General features: G+C 40.6%; 3 protein-coding genes across 3 annotated transcripts in view; 1 reads left to right on the top strand and 2 right to left on the bottom strand.

Annotated features, from left to right (window-relative positions):
* LOC121900313 (proteoglycan 4-like) overlaps window positions 1-20,213 on the bottom strand; it is a 676,357-nt gene that overhangs the window by 287,597 nt on the left and 368,547 nt on the right. The gene's annotated exons all lie outside the window — the stretch shown is intronic.
* fip1l1a (FIP1 like 1a (S. cerevisiae)) overlaps window positions 5,974-20,213 on the bottom strand; it is a 75,222-nt gene continuing 60,982 nt past the window's right edge. Inside the window, exon 12 of the mRNA XM_042416564.1 lies at window positions 5,974-6,881. Within this exon, the coding sequence (XP_042272498.1) occupies window positions 6,851-6,881 (31 nt within the window). The 3' untranslated portion in view covers window positions 5,974-6,850. The remainder of the gene's footprint in view (window positions 6,882-20,213) is intronic.
* The window catches only part of lnx1 (ligand of numb-protein X 1), a 37,990-nt gene continuing 33,438 nt past the window's right edge, over window positions 15,662-20,213 (top strand). The window contains exons 1-2 of the mRNA XM_042416536.1: window positions 15,662-15,815; window positions 17,503-18,481. The gene's annotated coding sequence lies outside the window, so the exon portion shown is untranslated. The remainder of the gene's footprint in view (window positions 15,816-17,502; window positions 18,482-20,213) is intronic.

Raw genomic sequence — 20,213 nt, 5'->3', positions numbered from 1 at the left:
CAAATGCCACGTGACAACATGGGAGGATGACATTTGAAGAAGGAGAGGGGAGAGGCAGCCCCGAAATACCTACTGCTTCCACCAGTGCTCGGATTTAGGGGGATGACAATGACTCGGAGGAAGAAAGAGAGCGAGAACACTGATGAGAGAGATTAGAGACCACTGGAGAGAGGAAGAAATTTCAGGAAAAGTAAGAACAACAGACAGATAAAAACACACTCGCTGGGGGACACGGGCCCAGGGTGATTCATATGTCTCACTGAGATAAAAGCCAGACGAAAAAAGAATAGAATAATTCATACTGTGGCGTCAGAGGGGTAGCACAAATTTTATTTTAAAAAGACAGTAAAGTAGCACATACTTTGTTGGGCAGAATCACACTAAGGCACACGCCTTTGAGGGCTGATTATATATTAGATATACACATAAATATATATACGATAATAATTGCCTACAGCCTAATGAACCCCCAGTATCACTGTTGATACGTAATGGTCCCTCGGGCCTGAGCGAGCATCATCCCAGTGACGAGCCCTTCGTCTGAGCCTCGCTCTGCGCTCCCAGCCCGGAGGAAGGTGAGGGCTCTGAGCTCCATAAATCTCTCACTGCTGCCTAGTTCATACTATTTCAGGCCTTAGTGGCCACAGAGACCTGACTGTAATTGTGCATTTCTCTTTGCATAACTCTATTTATTTGAACCACCTCCTGTGAAGGCACAATGTCCTCCACTCAGGGTTAATCAAGTGAATCAAACACTTGTGTGGATATAGAAATGGGAAGGGGCCTTTTGTGCGCTAGCTTAAATGTCAAGATAATTACATGATAACCAATCGCTGGTGCGGTCGAGCAGAGGAAGAGAGAGGAGTTCATATGTGCACGTGTCATACAGTATAAACAGTACATCAACAGTACCAGGCAAAAGTTTGAACACACTTTCTCACTCAAGTGAATGGGAAAGTGTTTCCAGACTTTTGCCTGGTATGTGCTGGCTCATCATAGTGTGTATGATATGAGAAAATGATATGTGAAAAATCAGTGCAGGGTACCTGCTGGAATAAAAGATTTTGCAGTGATGATCCTGACTGGTTTATTACTGGTTTATAACCTGAGTTTCTCTTTTTGTTTTTTGAGGCCAGTGTGTTTCAGATTTCAGACCTCCTTGTTCCGTCTGCAGACCTGACCTGAATCTCTCAGCCTCTGGACAGGATTTTTAAAGCAGTTGTGTCCCCAATGTTCTAGATCATCCTGACAGAGGAAGTTTACGATACCAGAACAGTAGTGTACTGGGTCACAGCAGCTGGGTCACACAGGAATGTGTGTTCGAATGTAATTAGCATGGAGTGTATAAAGACATTTGATCAGGGTACATCAGTGCCTTAAAAGGAAATCCACTAAGTATAAATAAAGTTGCTGGTAATTAGCACTTTATAAAATGAAATTGCAAGAGCCTTAGAACTACACTTTTTTTTTCTTTATCTTTAGGCCCTGTCTTCTAGAGGGCCCCTATGTTGAAATAGAGTTTTAATGCCTTTATTACTGGAACTGTTGATATGTTTACATATTGCATATTATCAAATACATTTGCATTTAATCACATTACAACCAAACTGACTCGACGATGGGATTTGGTGGGGGTCTTAATTGGGGCCCACGGCTCATTTTTGTCTCATGGCCCCCTAATGGGTTAATCCTTCTCTAAGCAGAGAAACCAACATCAAGCACACGCTCTCAGTAAATTTGCATGGGCTGCTCTTCTCCTCACTGCCTGTGTTTGACTTTTCTGAGTTTTTTATGTGCAAGTTTAAATGACTGTTTTCTTTAATTACCCATGTGAAGACATTATCTAACTGGTGATGAATTGTCTTAATTGCTGGTTTACAGTAATTGCAATGTTTGCTGTTACAAAGGCTCCATTTGACATAGTTTTATTTTGGGGAACTGATTCTGTAAATCAATGAACAAATAGAGTTGTACTATGTGTATATGTGTCTTATATGCTAACGCCTCACATAAGCAAACTCCAGCAGTCTGAGGCTTGTCCAACAACACACATCCATTCAAAGTGATTTTTTAAGATGCAACTGATGTCATATTGATTAATTAAACATAATATTTCACAATATATCACAATCACTTCATTACATTTTTATCCTTTCATGCATAAGCAGGGGGTGCACTGAGTGATTGTATGTGTTATGTCGTTAACACATCAAGGCATCACAGTAGGGTACAACCAGGGCCACAGTTAAACTTGTTTCAACTCTGATTCATGTAATACTCATACTGAGATGTTCCCAGAAATGAAACCTTTGATAATTTGTACTTACATCAAATTGCAGGAACAAAATAACAGTAACCACAGCAGGTTTGCCATTTCAAGAGCTGAGCAATTTTACCTTATTTCCATGAACACCACAATGTGGTCAATTAGTAAGTCAAGGTAGGCAGAAAGTTTCAGATTCTTAGTCACAGCAGTAAATTGCTCAGGTGGGTGTGAATGTAAAGTGGAGTGAAGAAAGAAAAGGTCTGGATTGCTCTTGTAAGGTTTTATATGTACATACAATAGTTATAAAAGTCTAGAAAAATTCTAATGTTGTACAGTGTACAGCATATAATGTCTGTAGATAATATGTACTGAATCTAATGGTGCAGACACACAGACTCCGGCAAGGATGCATCTGGATGCACCAGACCACTGAACGCTCCGGCGGTTGGGTGACATACTGCGAATTGGAAGGTGCTTAGTTTTTGTCATTTTCAATGTGGCAGCTGCAGTACAGCGATCTCATTTTACAGCTAAACAGTACACTAAAGTATGTTTCTGAAAACACTTGAGGCGAGAAATAGGCAATGCAGTAACAGAATCTTGATTCATATTTGATCAGTACTGCCTAGTTTAATAGTTTGATCTGAGTTTCGTGAGCCGGCATGGTTTAATACTACACGTCCCAGAACTCTGGGGACAGCAAACACTTGAGGTGTATCTGTTTACAGTGCAGTCAAACAAACTCATGCTGTTTTGGTAAAGAAGATCTGATTTCATTCTGCCAAGTAGTTTTCCACACAACAACAGTAACAGGGGCAGTGAAAAGGGCTGCTTCATCTTGTTCCATTGATCCCTGGTAAAATTATCCTCTGATGAAAAATGCAGCACTAACCTCAGTGACATTTACACTGTGTTTCCTGTAACTGCTTTATAATAAAAGCCATACGGTGTTTCGACAAGTGAAAACATTTAATGTGAAGCAGCTGCAATGGGAAATGTTTAGTTTGCATTAGCAGTAACTTAATACAGCTCTGAATTGGCTTCGGGAGCGTAAACAGTAAACAGTGAGACTGATATCAATGAGATAAAATTACAAACAGTAACACTGAATTACATGCTCCATTGTTTCCTTCATGTGTATGAAGTCAGTTTGAATCCAGCGTGGGAAAGGCAGACTCCACCACTAACAATGGAAACTTCTAGTGAAAATACATTGAATAGTTGTTGCTGAAAAAATACCAACCATAAAAAGTATCAAATGAAGGGTTTTATTTCATGAAAATTTTCATACATAACCTTGGATCACTAAATGTAAATGTAAATCCCATGTTAACTGTTCCATTGACTTTGAACTGGTGTCGACAGAGACCAAGGCCACTGACATTATGTTTCCCTACTGCTCGGTTCTAGTTGTTATCCGTTTGGATACAGTCACTGAGGACTCACATTTATGGAAGAAGCATGTGCCTGTTTCTGCAACTTTGTGACTTTGGTAGAGTAACATTTGGTGGTAGTTTATTCAGCAGCAGTGCAGCCCTGGAGCAATACAGTCTGCACTGGCTGGTCATGGACGCTGTCAAATGTCTCCTGAAAAGGCCATAGAGGTAAGTAATGTCTATGCAGTGTTATAAAGACGGTGAGCAGAAACCTGTAGGACTGTAACCTACATTATGTAAGCTGTTTACAAGCTGAGTAACATGAATAGCTTTTTTGTTATTATGCATTTATTCAATTATGTCTTATTTGACCTTCATTTAATCTGAATGGTCTCCTGCAATTGAAATCTCATTTTCAAGAGAGTCCTGGCCAAAGTGGCGCTGTAATTATGTTACACAACCGAGCACTGGACATGAATAGAAGTAAAGAAAGGTGGAATAAACAAGGCATTTAAAACACACATTTTCATGCGACTGTTTGTGTGTTGAATGCTTTGTCGTGCACCTCTCTCGCTCCTCCACGTACGTCAGCCCTCATCTCTGTCACGTTGGTTGTGACTCAGATCGTTGGCCTCAGAGGCTGATCAATCACAGTCAACGCTGACCTGTACGGATGCCATCCATCATGGCTGCTTCTGAGGTGTTAGTGATGGCCTCTTCAGTGGCGTATGCCCACGTTCAAGCATTCAGCGGCCGGAGTTTGTTCCCAGAATTCATTTCATTTGGACGGGGACTATTAGGATAATGATGATAAACACCGCTAATCCCCCTGTGTGCTTTGTTCCGGGTATTAGAATTGCAGAGTTGATCCATTGATCATTTCTCGGAGGATTTGGAGAGAGTGCGTGACAAAACGTTGAATTTATTTTGGGATCCACAGGGCATTGTATATAAGTTGTCTGTTGTGTAAGATCATTTTTGAAATTGCTCTGCATTTAATTAATCCTGACTTTATTTCCCACAAGTCTTCTGTTAGGTTATTATTTCTTGGGTCTAGAGGGTTGAATCCTCTGCTTGATGGTGAGATGTAATCAGTTGTTTCGTACTCACAGGCATGACGACGAGGCAAGAGTTTCTTTTTTAAAAAATCTCTTAAACCTGACTCTGTCCCAGTTTGACTCACAGGCTTGTCATGATGTCAGATGGAGAAGATCATTATCTGCCGACCCAAATTTACTGTGTCAGATGTTCACATGTAACCAGCGCATGTGTATCTCCAGTTGTTTGCTACCTACAGTGTGATCAGATCCCTCCGTGTTTAGCTGCGTGGTTAATTATCACAGCCGATGCTCACAGAGCTGAGGGAGCAGGCTAAACTGTTTGCCTGCATTCGGTCCCAGTTCATTTAGTTTCTGCCCGCGGGACTGAAGCTCTTTATTATGAATGAGGCGCCTCATTGATGTGCCTCAAAGTCAGAGGCTCATTAGGGCTAAATACTGTGTGCTGGCTGTAGTTGCATCTTGATGACTCCAGCAGCAGCGGCAGCAGCAGTAGTACGCTACCACTTTGTCCTAACTCCATCACTTTTTAGGGGTGGCAACTCTAACTGAGCTGATATACGTTATCACAAACTCACCAGCTGGTTTATGTAACATGTATATATGATTGGGGTTTAAACGTGTTGATCCAGTATCAAACATTCAGCACGGCTAATCCTAGCTCCATCAATTAGCTTTCAGCTGCAAATGTTGGCATTTTCTGATTGCTCCATGTATGTGAGAGCTCAGTATTTGCTGAGTATTGAAGACCATCCAGCTGTTGTATCTGTACAATGTGAACAACACATGAGCTGTGTGTGTACACTTGTGGAAATACATTCTACATGCACTCTTATTTGAAATTCTTCTGGTGTGTCTGTAAGGTGAACATGCTAAAGGCCATGCAGTGTATTAGCTAAATGGATATTGTTGCATAGACAGCCGGGCTGCATCATTAGGCTCATAGCAACTCAAATCCATTTTTACTGCACACATAAAGCAGGTTGCTCTAGAAACCTCAACGAAGCTTTACTTACAGTAGAGCAACTTGGATCAATAGTGCACCTCTAACTAACCGTTACAACTGTCTGTAATTTGCTACTTTTTCACCACGAGCACTCTTACATAAGCATTTTGTTGTCAGTTTGACTGGAATAACACTGTCAATAACACTCTGTTTTCAAAGAGAGTACTACACAGCACAAACGGGAGCTGCTCATCGCTTTAATTTGAATAATTTAGCATAATATGCATACTGACTAAACCCAGATGCTTTTTTCTTGTAATAGAAATGACAAAAGAGAATTTCCCATGTACAGAATCCTTATTAACTCACCAGTTCACTGCTTCCCTTTTGTTAGTCTGAGGACACTTATCCTTCTTGTGTTGCCATGAACAGCCAGTGAATAGTTATCCCTCATTTCTGTCTGTTCAGTGCATAATACTAATAAGCAGGGAGTTCTGCATAGTGTGTGTGAGAGAGAGGAGTGTGTTTATGGTGATAAAAAGAGAGTATGTGCACACAGCTCCTCTGGGGGTTGTTAACATGTTTATATGTGGGCTATGCCACTGTTCCTCTTTCTCCTTCAATTGACTTATCGATCCACTCTTAATTATGTAACAATTTCAGTTTAAAAATAGGCCTCCGCCACAGTCAATATGCTCCGTCATTAGCATGTAGAACAGTCCACCCAGCTCAGGCCATCTATACCACAGGATTAGGGGCCACCTAAATGGGATTACCACTAGTCCAAGGACCCCGTTGTTATTGACTCACACACTGTTTCACCTGCTTTGAGATTAATAGACCACTTTAAATTCCAATTCAACACGGGATGGTTTAAAAAACATGAAACAGCTGAAAATTTAATTCTGTTCCTCATTTATCCATCAGACGCAACTTCTTACCTCTTCATGAGTGTGTGTGTGTCCTTTCTCGTCTTGTCTGCCAGTGGTTTGGCTAAATGGTTTTGTTCTGTACCAACCTTGCTCCGTCACTTTGTTGCACAGGACTGCTGGCAGATAGAGCAGCACAGCTCAGCCATGCAGGGCAAACCTGAGATGTCTAATTACACTTCTACTTGTCGGAGAGGGAGACTGGCAAAAGAGTAGCAATCTGAAGAAAGGACATCAGTTTCCTGAATCACCAGGCACATCATACTCCGTCAAGCTTACAGTAGTTGGCATTTAATTTTAATCCTCCTATGAAAACAAGAAAACACAAAAACAGATTATGTTAATGCTGTATGCAACCTTTGCTAAATACAGAAGTGTGTTTGTTAATGTTTGCTAACTGTGTCCGCCAGTGCATGTTCATAATAGGTCAGTTTCTATTTATGTCCGAGCCCCCGCCCATCCTCAGCCCCCCCTTCGTGCCTTCCCCTCCATCCTCTCAGTGATGCTAACCTCCACGTCTGCTTAACGTCACAGGACAGCCGCAGGGGAGGTCGAGAGAGGGAGGGGACCAGAGGGTGAGGGATGAGGAGGAAAGGGATGAAAGGAGCTGGTGTTAGAAAGAGCAGCGGAGAGGGAGGACATAGGGAGAGGGAGAGGCACAGCTCCAAGTGTGACCTAAGTGTCACTCCTGGCCCTTTCCTGCTAGTGGAAGAGTCTCATTTTACACACGTCCATTAATCTCTGGCTCAGTTTTCCTCACATTCATCTGTCCATCTCCTTTCTCCCTTCTCTATTCGGTGAACCACTCATTTTGCAAGATAGCTTAAAAGCCTTTCAGTTCTCGCCATCCTTTCTGCCTCCCTTTATCAGCCATGTCGGCTCTTTTCCTACTTTGTGATGTGAAAGCTCTCTTTTACTTTTTACACAGCAGCTTTCCTCCTCAGTCTCCCACGCATCATAATAACTTCAGATTCAAATACTGTTATTCTTTATCTGACTCTGACCCTGTTTCTGCTAAGCTTTTCTCAGAAGCTTGGCAGTGCTGCTTGAATATCTTATTAGATAAGATATTCAAGCAGCTATATCTAACTGTACATTCTCTGTGTGTCTTGCAGATAGTGGTAACACTGCATACACTGCAAGGGACAACCAAGAAAACAAAGACACATTGTTGCAAAAGCCTGTGAAAAAGCTGTGTGTTGTACTCTGAAGAAAAGAGGGCAAGAATTCTACATGAAAGCTGAATCAAAGCAAACATCACAGTAATATAGCTTGTAGATCGTCCTCAGAGAGGTCTAGCGTTGTTTGAAGCTGACAGGGGGTGGACACGTTGTCATGAACACTTTTACATCATAATATGTAATATAGTCCTATAGTCCATTTGTAAATTTAATCATGTTCCATTTTTAGCCACACTAGCAGTTTGGATTGAAATGCCGTCCACCACTCTGGTCCAGACAGAAATATCTCTACAGCTATTGGATGGATTGCCATGAAATTTTGTACAGACATTCATGTTCCCCTCAGAGTTAATTGTAATTATTTGGGTGATTGCCTGACTTTTCATCTAGCAAGACAGTCGGGTCAAAATTTCAATTTGTCGAATTGTTAAATACTTGGAAAATGACATTCCCAATGCCTCAGCTGTACTTTGTGTTTGCTGCAACACATCCTCATAAAGAAAATTATAGTATAGGTCTAAAATTCAGGCCAGCAAAAACAACCTACAGTTATGTTTATGCCATCTAGCAGCTGCAGTAATGCACACCGGCTTTCCAAAACCATTACAAATCACTATTAAAGTAGTTATGTTTTATGGTGTGACAACGCTGTGGTTAAGGTCTGGTTAGGTTTAGGTACAAAACCAGGTTTGGGAAAGATCATGGTTTGGATTAAAATGATCACTTGAAATGTGGTTTATACTTCCTTAAAGTTACGCAAACTTAATCATTGTGGCAACAGTAAATAGTTAAGTTTTTTTTAAAAATGTCTCATGGTTGGAAGCATGACACTCGCGGCTGGAGGCAAGTGTCTGTAGCAAAGTCCACTATGTATCTAGCCAACCGCCCAACCCGCCTCCTCCTAACAAAGCAAAGTCATCTTATCAAATCACATCATCAAGTCACCTTATACTGATGTCATCTGAACTGCGTCACTTCCCCGGGTCATAATTACCACGGTCGCTAGATGGTGTAAACAGGTCGTTGCTGGCCTGAATTTTAGACCTATACTGTTGGGGGGGTTTTGTGAGAACGGGCTGGTTTAGTGCTAATTAGTCAATGTTAGCATGCTAACACGCTAAACTAAGAGAGTGTACATGGTCAACTTTATACTTACTAAACATCAGTATGTTGTCATTGTGAGCATGTTATCATGCTAATGTTAGCATTTAACCTTGAGCTGCCAAGCTGTAAACTCTCAGTCTTGTTACAGTGTTATATTTGTTATATGATAGTTATTTTATACACGGAGCCATTTTCCTCTATAACAAACCCTTTTACTTTGATTCAAGTCATTTCTCTACTAACACCTCCATACTTTTACATAAATAATTGCAGGACTTTCGCTTGTAACTGAGCATTTCTACAGTCTTGTTTTGCTATTCTTTGTTAAATCTGCATTGACAGATTTTTTTGGCCACTTTGGTTCAGCGGAAACAAGTTGTGAACACAACACTGACATATCATCACCTTTTAAGTTGATATGTTGAAAGTGTTAGCAAATAGTTGCTAATTTCCACATCCATCAGTACAAGAGCAACATTATCATTCATGTGGAGTCGTGTTTCTGTCCACCTGGGAAATGTAAGCGCAATATTCACTCTCCTTTAGCTCTGTGTTTTCTCTTAACCAACTCCTGAGGGAAATATCTGGCTTTTTAGCAGCTAAATGCTCCATTTATTTACCAGCTAGGCGTTAACAGTGTCTGTTTGCCATTTGGTGGTGAGCAAGTAGCGTACAGTGGGTTTTTAGAGCTTTTTCTCTGAAAACAGCTGCCTGCTGCAGCCAATGACACCAGGAGAACGGTGAGAGTGAACCAGAACTGTAAAGTTGTGGATCAGACACTAAACAATGACCTAAAAGTCACTACAAAGCACTGTAAAGCCGAGGGGTGCTGCAGAGTGACTGATAATTCAACATTACACATTACACATTACACGTCATTTGGTACATTCTTATTATGAAAAATATTGATTATGGCCACTTCAAGTAAAGGATCTGAATGCCTCATACAGTTCATTCATTCTTATTTCTGTCTCAAATAAAACTGGAAAAATTATATGTTGGCTCACATATTGTTCTATCAGGTCTGATTAGGTGAGATTTTATTACTGTCACAGACTAGGGGTGTGCCCGAATACAAATACGTTATTCGGCACAGCATAAATAGTGGGCTTTTTACGAACATTTATTTTGTACAAATATTTTAAAACGTATTTGTGTTCGGGAAGAAAAAAAAACATGTCAAATACCAGCGCGCAGGTCAGTTAGATCGCTATCTCAGTCTCTCTCCTCTGCTCAGCTGTTACGTGTATCAGCAGGTCTTAATGAGGGGAGTCACATCCACCTGCTGCATGATGAACATGATTTGGACATCACTCCCAGAGTTGGGGGTGTTCCCCAAAGATAAAGCTGAGCTACTGACACATGCGAAGTGCTCCCAAGGAACCAAGGGACTCTCCATAACGTGTTGTTCCCTTTCTCCTTTCCACAAAGTTAGGTTGTAAAAAAGTAGGCAATAAATGAAAAGTGAAAAGCAGGAATCGCCTTTGAAGTTCTTCCCTACACGTTACACGCTGTGCTGTATCTGTGTTATAGGTATATAAATAGGTAGAGGTCTGTCTGCTCGTTAGCAATGCATTTGTTTTAGCTCAGTAGTCAGCACAGCCATCTATGATCTGGGAGACTCCAGTTCAAGACCCGGTGTGGGGACCTCCTTCGTAAGATAGTTTATTTATTAATACTTACTTCAAGACTTGAATATCCTAAAATTAAAAATGTAATAGAAATAAAAACTGTATTTTTACACCTATTTCTACTCTTATTCAAATACAAACACAAATACAAATAATTTTGTTGTCTCAACAAATAGATACAAATACAAATACTGGGCTCTCTGCACATCCCTATCACATACAGTAGGAGCATAATAGTATGTTTGCCCCTGCCTTAATTATATGATTTTGTCAAAGAAAGTACTTAATATAAGCATAGTTTGCATCTAGTAAATAACAGTAAAACTTATACTGATACAGAAGCCAATTCTTAATAGTAGTAGTGATGCTAGTATTCAAAGCAGTGTATATTTTAGTAATACAGATACAGATGCTACAGTACTGTCTTACATACAGGTGCTGTATGACATCATTACTTTTTCAGTATTCTTTGACATAGCTGGTGTCCAGGTCAATGTGAAGCTGTAAAATAGAGCCCTGAGGCTGAATGAGAGCCATCAAGATGCCTCACATCAAAGACTGAGTTAGCCACTGGTGGCCAGCTTAAGATCAGAGCAGCTGCTGTGACTGGAGCAGTGAGGACAACAGCCAGAGCAACACATCAGACTCCTATATAGCAACATGGAGAGACAAGCAGTGTACAGTGAAAATCAATACAGCACAGAAATACTGCAGCAGTAGCAAAGCTTCGCAGACATGCAAAACAATTGGTCAGAAAACAGAGGAGCAGAAAACAAACCTGCACCAGGTATCAGTATGGCACCAACAAGCACGAAGATCATGCAAAGAGGCATGAAATTAGAAACATATTTCCATGGCAACAGATGGACAGAAATAATGACCGTCACCACTGGATGACAGAACACCCAGACAGAATAATTACACTTATGATTTTATATTAATGTGATTTTCTATGGCATGTTCCCGGCAAGGTTTCATGTCTCATTCTGAATACATGAATATTTCTCTCAACAAATAAACATGTTGGATTTCACTGTACTAATAAGTTTTTAGAGCCCCTATGGAAGTTAGCGCCTGCAAAGATCTAAGGCTTTTTGGACGAGCAGCTAAGTGATCACAGTAGGGTAGAGGGAGAGGAGGAGAGATTTGTGAATATTTATAAAGCTTAATTCATTCAGCGCTGAAAAGTCCTTCCCAAAATGATGTTGCTTTCAGAAACACTAAACAGAAACAGGCCCTCAGAATTGCGTCTTCTTTGACAGGTTTTGCGGTTTACTGCATCATCTTGTATCATCACTGTGTCATGCTAGGTGCTCATGCATGTTGATGCAGGGTTGCATGGCAGCGGAGTGGAGTGACTGTCTAATAAAAGGATGAGAGGATTACGACCGTGATGAATGAATCCGTCTGTTCACATTCTTGTAAGTCCTGGTCATCTGGACTGTTGCATCATAAGCCCAATTTAATCACTCCAAAATAATACGAAATGATTGGAGCAAAACCAACATTGGCCATAACAGGCCTCTTTTTAATTGTATGCTGTAACCTGACATGGTTGCATAACCATTACTAACATCATGAAAGATGGACAGGGTGGGAATTGGAATGGATGAAATGACATTTCTCAGGTGAGGGTTTTCCTGGTAGGAGGAGACATTAAGGTGATATGGGGAAGCGGCCTCCACAGATCCTGATGTAAATGTCACGGAAAATTACAGCATGAACACTCTCCGCTTGTCGTCTATTCTCAGTGGACTGAGCGAGTTTTCAAAGCTCTTCAGAGGCAAGGAGGTCCTGCTGGGAGATTGAGGGCTTGTCACGGACTGTCATATGGCAGAGATATCAGGGTTTCAACAAATGGAGTGACTGATCTTTGCAGTTTACCTGAATTTGTTAAAGCCCTGGAAAGATCAAAAGAAGTATTGTATGCTACATGTTCCCTCACACGCTTTATTCAGTCACCTAGAAACAAAACTTTTCTACTTAATCTATAAGACATTTTTATAAGCCTCCTCCTGTTACACTCAGCGCAGCCAATCAGGCTGATCTGCTGTTACGAAAGGCAACTTCTGAGTGACATACGTGGTTGTCAGGGGTTGCTGGTAGCCTCTCACACTGGACTGGGATAATGAGACTGTCCTGCTGTCTAGCATCTGTGGCCCTGCTCTAGTTTTCCTTCGACACACACACTTCAGTACACACATACAAATACATATACACACACGCATACATCCAGGCTTTTTATTCACTGAGAGGAAGAAAGCATTGAAATGAATGTAAACATTTTAGCATTGAAAGTTTGATTGATGGTTAATGTGTGTGTGGAGTCCTTTAGGTGTCTGCCTTGTGAGTGTGTGTGTGTGTGTCTCAATGCTAAGGTGTAGTTTTGGCAGTCGAGAGATTAAGCGCATTCATCTTCATTTGCTGGCTGGCGTTAGCTGTGTTACCTGCTGGAACAGCAACGCTCTGCTTCCCCCCTGAGACTCAGACCACCGACTCGACTCTGAAAACTGTCTCTCTCGCTCTCTCTCGCTTGCTCTCTCTCTCTCTCTCTCTCTGTGCCCTCTTTCATTTGTCTCTTCTTTGCTTCTGATTCCGTATTCTGCTCAGCATCTGTCCCTCTTGTCCCACATGTACAAATGTCTCCCTCTTTTGTTACAATCTGGCTTGGTGTCACTGTGACATTTAACGAATGGCATAACAAATAAGACTATCCATCCCATGCACTTTGAGTGATATTCACACCAGTGATTACTGCTTATAGAGCAGCTGTCAGACACGCATGCATGTTTCTGCACACATACACCCATGCAAGGCACTTTTCCCTGAGTCAAAAGTGGAGCCCCTTTTGACACTAGACTAATGACTTATTGAATATGTCATTATTCCCTCATATTATTTTGTCAGAGCTGAGGAAATTAAAATCGACTGCCCTACTTTATCACCATGCCTTTTTGTGCAAATGAGACCAGCAGTGATAAAAGAGAACTGCAACACTTAGATGAAAACGCTCCAAAATTCATCCTTCCTTTTTGATGTCTTGTCTCAGTGTGTGGCTCCAGACTGAACAGTGTTAGAGGAGGGTGGGGTTTGGGTTGGTGGCAGTGGGCCAGTGGTGTCAAGGCAGAGACTAATGGATGAGCTCCTGTCTGATGCGTCGCTTTTTTGTGTGTATAAATGTGAAAGTGAAGCACATGTGTTAGTACGTGTGGCTCCCGGAATGATGGAAAGCCACATTCTATTACTGTTACGAGTGAAGGGTGAGGGAAACAATATCAGACAGGAGCACTTGTGTATTTCAGATGCCACTTTGAATTAGGTAGCTGAAGATTATCAGGAGAAATTGAAAGTGTTTGACTCAGGAAATTCATTCATGAGAAAAAAACACAAAGTGAAACGGCACTATTTTTTTTCTGATATTGAATAAAATGAGAAGAGGTACAACAGAATGAAGAGAGAAGAAAAAGAAAAGGCGGGATTAGAGGTGGTATGGGGATAAACCAGATAGAGGAAAAAGGACTGTTGTGTTTCAATGGCCTGCAGTGCAGACAGGTTGAAATGCATGACAAGTGTTTCTCATTCTGATTGTTGAATAATTACACAGAATATGACACAGGGACCGAGTCTAAAAGCATTACCTTTGTTTGTCTTCTGTACCCAACCAGTTGGGCTAAACCTCAACAAGCTAAATCTAAAAATAACCACATTTCATCACAGAGATACAGAAATACAGATAATAATGAATCAAGTTTACAGTGAGAGCCACTGTAGACCCAGATAGCAAAATTGCTGTGGCCCAGATCCAGTCCACACCCAACACTTTCGGCACTTTCGGCACTTTCATCCGGCCCACATACCGCGTGGAATGATGGCACTTGAGCAGTCCGCTCCTGTTTCCCGGATCTGGGCCACAAGCCATATGTCAAACAAGAACAAACCAGATAAACCAGAACTGGCTCACATCCAGAATACACACATCTTCACCAAAAAAGGCCCACATTTGATTTGGGATATTGGGGCCATGTTTGCTATTTTACATGTGGGCCATTTCTGGCTCACATCCATTTTGTCTGGGCCAGTAGAAGGCCGGCAGTGCCGCATCATTGCCTGAAGTGGCCCACTTCCGTAGGCTATCTGGGGAAGTCTAGTGTAATGCTTCAAAAAACAGGAAATTCTGGCATTTGTTAAAGTGGATTATACTCTCATATTTTTGTCTGTTAGGAATGATGATGATGACTTACTCACCAAATTCCATTGTAAAGATTTGGGAAACACAATTTCCCAGGGAAGGAATGTGAGCTTTCCAGAAAACATACATAGAAGTTGTAGATCAGTTAGCCAATTAGACAACTCCCTTTATTGTGTAGTTTCAGTCAATAAAAACTGCAGATTGTGGGACTGGTCATGCTTAGAAACTTGCAGACACAAACCATATGCTCACGTTTACTCCAGCCTTTCTGTGCACAAATTACGCGCACCAAGCTAAACTGAAAGTGAACCACACCCTCATACTAACATAAACAAACCAGTGCATACACATGATCATGGCAGGTAAGTCAATCCACTATGTTATGCATGTCATTACAATAGCAACAGGGATTTTTAAGCGACTACTTTCCCCGTTTACTTTTGGTAAATACAAATACCGCTTTTACTTTTTGTTTACAGATGCAGGAATTTCCCTTTAATATTCCTACAACCCTTTTCTTGTTTAATGTTGTAAATATGGAACTCAGAATCACAAAAAAAATTATATGTCCATTAAGAAAAATCCAGTGCTGAATTACTTACTAAAATGCAGACATCATCCAGCTTAATAGAGGTAGTAAAAATATAGTATAATGGTTACATTTATACTGAATCATAGTCCAATAAAATTATTGAGTGCAGCAAGGTCTCAAGGTAGCATTTTGTCTAAGTATAGTTGGTGAGGGCTGTTTGAAGCTAAATCATTGCCCTTTAAGAATAGGCAAAGGAGAAAAGCTTAAAATCATGTATTGCTTTTGTGTTTGACAAACCTTGCTTTTCTCTTGGCTCACGATGCACAAACACATGCATCTACACACAGTCAGTGCTGAATGATCACATTAGAAGGACAACAAGGAGGCCATCTCTGTGGTGATGGCGGAGTCGTCTCGCTTGTGTCTATTTGATGACCTTCCTTCTGCCATTTGCCTCTTCAATATTCATGCTACAGGTACGAAGGGCATTTGCATTGGTACCATGAAATATGGATGCTGTGTGGAAAGAAGAGGGATGACCGACCTTTCTCTGCCGCATGAGAATGAATAGAGAAAGAAACCGATGAAGGGTATTTCAAAAAAGTGAGTTATAAGGAAAGTATCATGTCTTTGTATTGCCCACTTTTTTTTAAATATTCTCATCTGCCATCTGAATTCAAATCATTGCCAAGGACTTAGAGGAAAGTGTGTCAGAGAAATGTGAAGCACAGCTAAGCTGAGAAGAGATAGAGGGAGCAGCAAAGTGTGAGAGAAATAAAAGAAAGGAAAGGAAGTGTCCTAAAAAGACGGGGGGAGATTGGTTTCACCTGCACCACAGTGTTTAGATAAACTCCAGCAGCAGGGAGCTGAGGACTCAGCAGAAATGAAACAGGATGCAGGTTCAACTCAATACTTCAAAGAGAACTTAAGAGTTCAAGAAACCCAAAATCTTTGAATCACTGTAGCAATGCACACCATATAATTTAGCAAATAAAAAGCATTTCCAACCATTTAGCATAACATGCTGTATTAGTTGTTGAGAAGACAAACAAGAGAAGAGACTGAGTGGAAAGGAAGTGGGAGGGATGTGACAGCTGTAAAGGTCACCAGGAACTGCTCTGCAATTTTTGTGTTCATCAACCTTCACTCATCCAGTGCATAGACTGTACTCGGTCTGATTGTTCAGTGAATGGGAAGATATACAACTTACAGATACCTCTGACTCTCCAAATGTAAAGAAACATAATACAGACAATCAAGAGTTTCTGTTCCTGTCTACAGAACACTTGGTGCAGGAGAGTTGTGATTGATATGTGAGCTGAAACTGAAATCAAATTTACTTGGAAATGAAAATGGGAAAAACAAAACAACCTTAAGGCTGCGTGTGTTATGATTGATGACTGTCTGGCAAATGTAAAAATCGCCTGCAAATTACACAAATATTTCATAAAGTTACTGGACAGGTTTCTCCTGTCATTTTTTAAATAAATGTCCTCATTTTGTCATTTAATCATATGCCATGCTAGAGGCTCTGTGAGGCTGTACTTCTGTGCATTTAGCTTTGAGCTAAATGCTAACATTAGCATGCTTACAGTGACAATGCTAACATGCTGATGTTTTGCAGGTATAAAGTCCACAATGTTACCCATCTTTGTTTAATGTGTTAGCATGCTAACATTTGCTAATAAGCACTAGACACAATGCATAGCCGAGGCTAATGGGAATGTCATTAGTTTTGTATTTGGTCATAAACTTATTAGACAAATTGAAATGTTGATCTGATATTGGCACTAGATGAAAGAGAGATCACCAAAGTCAGTAGGCTTCATGGGACAATGAATATCTGTAATAAGTTTGATGACAATTGATCCAATAGGTATTTTAGTCTGACCCAAAGTGATAGAGCTATGCTGCTATCATGGCTAAAAAGTATCATATTAAACACTGATTATACTAGTGTGCATTAAACCTGATGTTAACTAGCAATTAACACATATTTAGCAGGTTTCATTTAATTTTCCTGCATTTTGATGATGGACACACTTGAGTCATTGATATTCTGTGGCTGAGTAACTGTAGACTGTGTTTATATTCTGCACATTTATATTCTGCACACATAACAGATACTGACAAAGAGGCAAAACAGGTAGTGCATGATCATATAGATGTGACTCAAATATAGGTACAACTGTAAGTGCTTTAAAGATTCCCTACATATTGGATAACTTGTGATTCAGATCTGCTTGCGTCACAGAGTGACTCATCAAGAACTGTCATTTTGTGTCTGCAGTTGTGTTTGTCTGGAGCACCTGTGGCTCGCAGTCTCAGGGTTTAAAGAGCTGAGGTAAGAGAAGCCGAGAGGGAAACCACATCTGAAAACGAGGATAACAACTGTTTTTGTACAAAGCCGGGGTCACACGCACATAAAGCAGCTATTGTCAGAGAGAAGAGAAACCACAACACAAAAGAAGGCCCTATACAAGCAACAACTATTATAATGTCTGTATGGTACATAGTTTTCAAAATACTTGCTGTACATGGTAACATTACCTAATCCTATGAGACATGTTGTCATTTACTTAGATTATGGGCTTCCTGTTTAAAGAACATAGCGCAGTCCTTGTGTTTACGTAAATGGTCTGCAGGAAATCAATCCTGTAGATGTATGAAATGTTTTAGTGGGTTATTACATTTTTATTGTGTTATAGAGGGGGTCCCGTCAGAATTTGTAGCTCAAGCTGCTGGTGCCCTTTTGCAAGACATTTCAATATTTCATTACAAAAAAAACCTGTTTGTTATTGGTACACTTTTGAAAAATGTCTCAACTGCTTCTCATAACCACCTATTCTTTTGTTTCCTAAGGCCCCTCAAATTTATAGGAAATTCTAGTTTCTCCCGAACTCTCAGAGCAGGTTTGGACAGTTCTCTTGTTTACTTTTTCTCTGGCTCCGCCTCTCTGCTGTCTCACTTCCTGATCACCTTGGCCTGTTAGAGGTGAGCAGGTACTGAGCTCACACAGCAGCAGTCTTCCTCATTTTGGGTCGGAGAATTCCCTCAAGACCAACAGTCGGATAAAATTTCTCCACTGAAGACCGACAGCCAATCAGCAGGCTCAGTGACCGGGACAAAGTCCTCTTCTCTGAGTCATTTAATTCTCCTTTCCCTTCCTTCCCCTCCACCTCCTCTTGGAATGGTCTAATGTTACACCCTCTGTGAGGATTTACCTGTTCAGGTGAGCTGCACTACTGAAAGTGAACGTCGCTCATGGAGTAAGTATTATACTTTCTCTACTTCAAGCACAAAATCAAAGGCTTTTTTATGATAGGTATCTTTGTTACTTTTCTTAAATACTTCAATAGTTAAACTTTAACTTAGTTAGAAGTCGTAAAACATTGTTCCAGTGCCTGTTGCTGCTCTGTGTCATTTGCATGGAATTTATTTGCACTCAATCCCTGTGTGTTAACTTCACACGTGTGTGAGAGATAGATGTTTAGATTTGCTGTTACCTATGTGTGTGATTGCTGATCTTAGCGTCTCAGTTGGTGTTCAGTACAATCTGTGCTGACCCAGTCAGCCATTCTGATATTAGAGACACTTCACAGAGCTTCACATCTGCCTGCAGCTGTTCTCCCAGACTGAGGTGTCAGGCCTGGCTCAGTCTCACCGTGGAGATAGCTATGAACTCAGAGAGCACAAACATACACATACATGTACATAGGCCTGATGACAAGGGTTATTGAAAGGGCAGGAATTATGCTGCTCTGATGCTCCACATCCCATATGTTCGCTCTAAATGGAACTAGATGTGCTAGATTTGAAAGACTTTTAAAATATTAAGTTGTGGTGTGTTATGTAATAGTATCTGTGTGTCCTGCTCTTAATGAGCAAGCTTAAAGTCGAGATGAAATAAAAAATGCCTTTTTAACCCTTTAAGATCATATTCCCGGTTGTATTGTGCACCAAATCCATTTCTTGTATTCTTATATTAAAATTCTGTTTCTTTCTGTAAAACAAAATATGATGTGTGTTTATGCAACCTATAATATTATGACATCCACTTATCGATCAATCTTCAACTTTTAACGGCACCTCCCAACGTTATGTCCCGTCTGTCTGTCCTGTTTCACTCGAAAATACGTCACGATGCGGAAGTTAGATTCTCTCGAAATGCCGTTTCATCTGGATTCTAAACCAGATGACTAAAATAACAGATACTGTATTTTTACTGTAATATGCTACATAACCGCCATTATATTTAACATACAGGTAGGAGAACCTGACTCATGATAAGATTGCTGTTAGTGTGCATAGTTGAACACTTATTAACACTGTAATTTAGGTCCTAATTATTCATACAGACATTCAGTCATTCGTTTGTCCAGTTATATAGAAATACTGATTTATACTACTTTTATTCCACTCTTCGTTTTTTTTTATATGTACTTAAGCAGATGTCATAAGAGCATGAAAAAAGAAAAGCTTGCTGGAATTCTCTCCATTTCAGAGACATGTCTGGACAGAACAGCCTATTGTGCCAAACTCCAGGCTGCCTCATGTTCATTTGTCAGGGCTGTGTCTATTGAGCTGCTTGGAGCAGCGGGCTACCCTGATAGTCGGTACTATTTCAAGATTTTTTTATGATCTGATGATGAATTGATATGTTGATGAGTAACGTCTTGTTCAGGACTCCCACTCTGAGCTGTAATTGTGTTGGTGAGTGTGGGCCTCAATACCATGAAACTGAGATTAGTTTCTTTTCTATATGAATCACTGAGCAGTTTATGGTTTTGACAATGAGAGACCGCACCTGTCACAACTACAATGACCAGGTGTTCTCTGCGTTAGTTAAAATAAAACTATGACATGAATTTACTCACGTCAGCACAGTTCAGTGCGTTGCAGTGCATAAAATAAAATCTGCAATGATTAACAATGATGTTATGCAAAAGAAGGCTGTGTCACATTTTATCCAGCGCACATGCAGAGGTTTATCTGATTTGG

This window comes from Thunnus maccoyii, chromosome 7 (assembly GCF_910596095.1).
Source record: "Thunnus maccoyii chromosome 7, fThuMac1.1, whole genome shotgun sequence".
NCBI lineage: Eukaryota > Metazoa > Chordata > Actinopteri > Scombriformes > Scombridae > Thunnus > Thunnus maccoyii.
The sequence above is the reverse complement of the archived record's forward strand: the minus strand, read 5'-3'. Positions and strand labels throughout refer to the sequence as shown.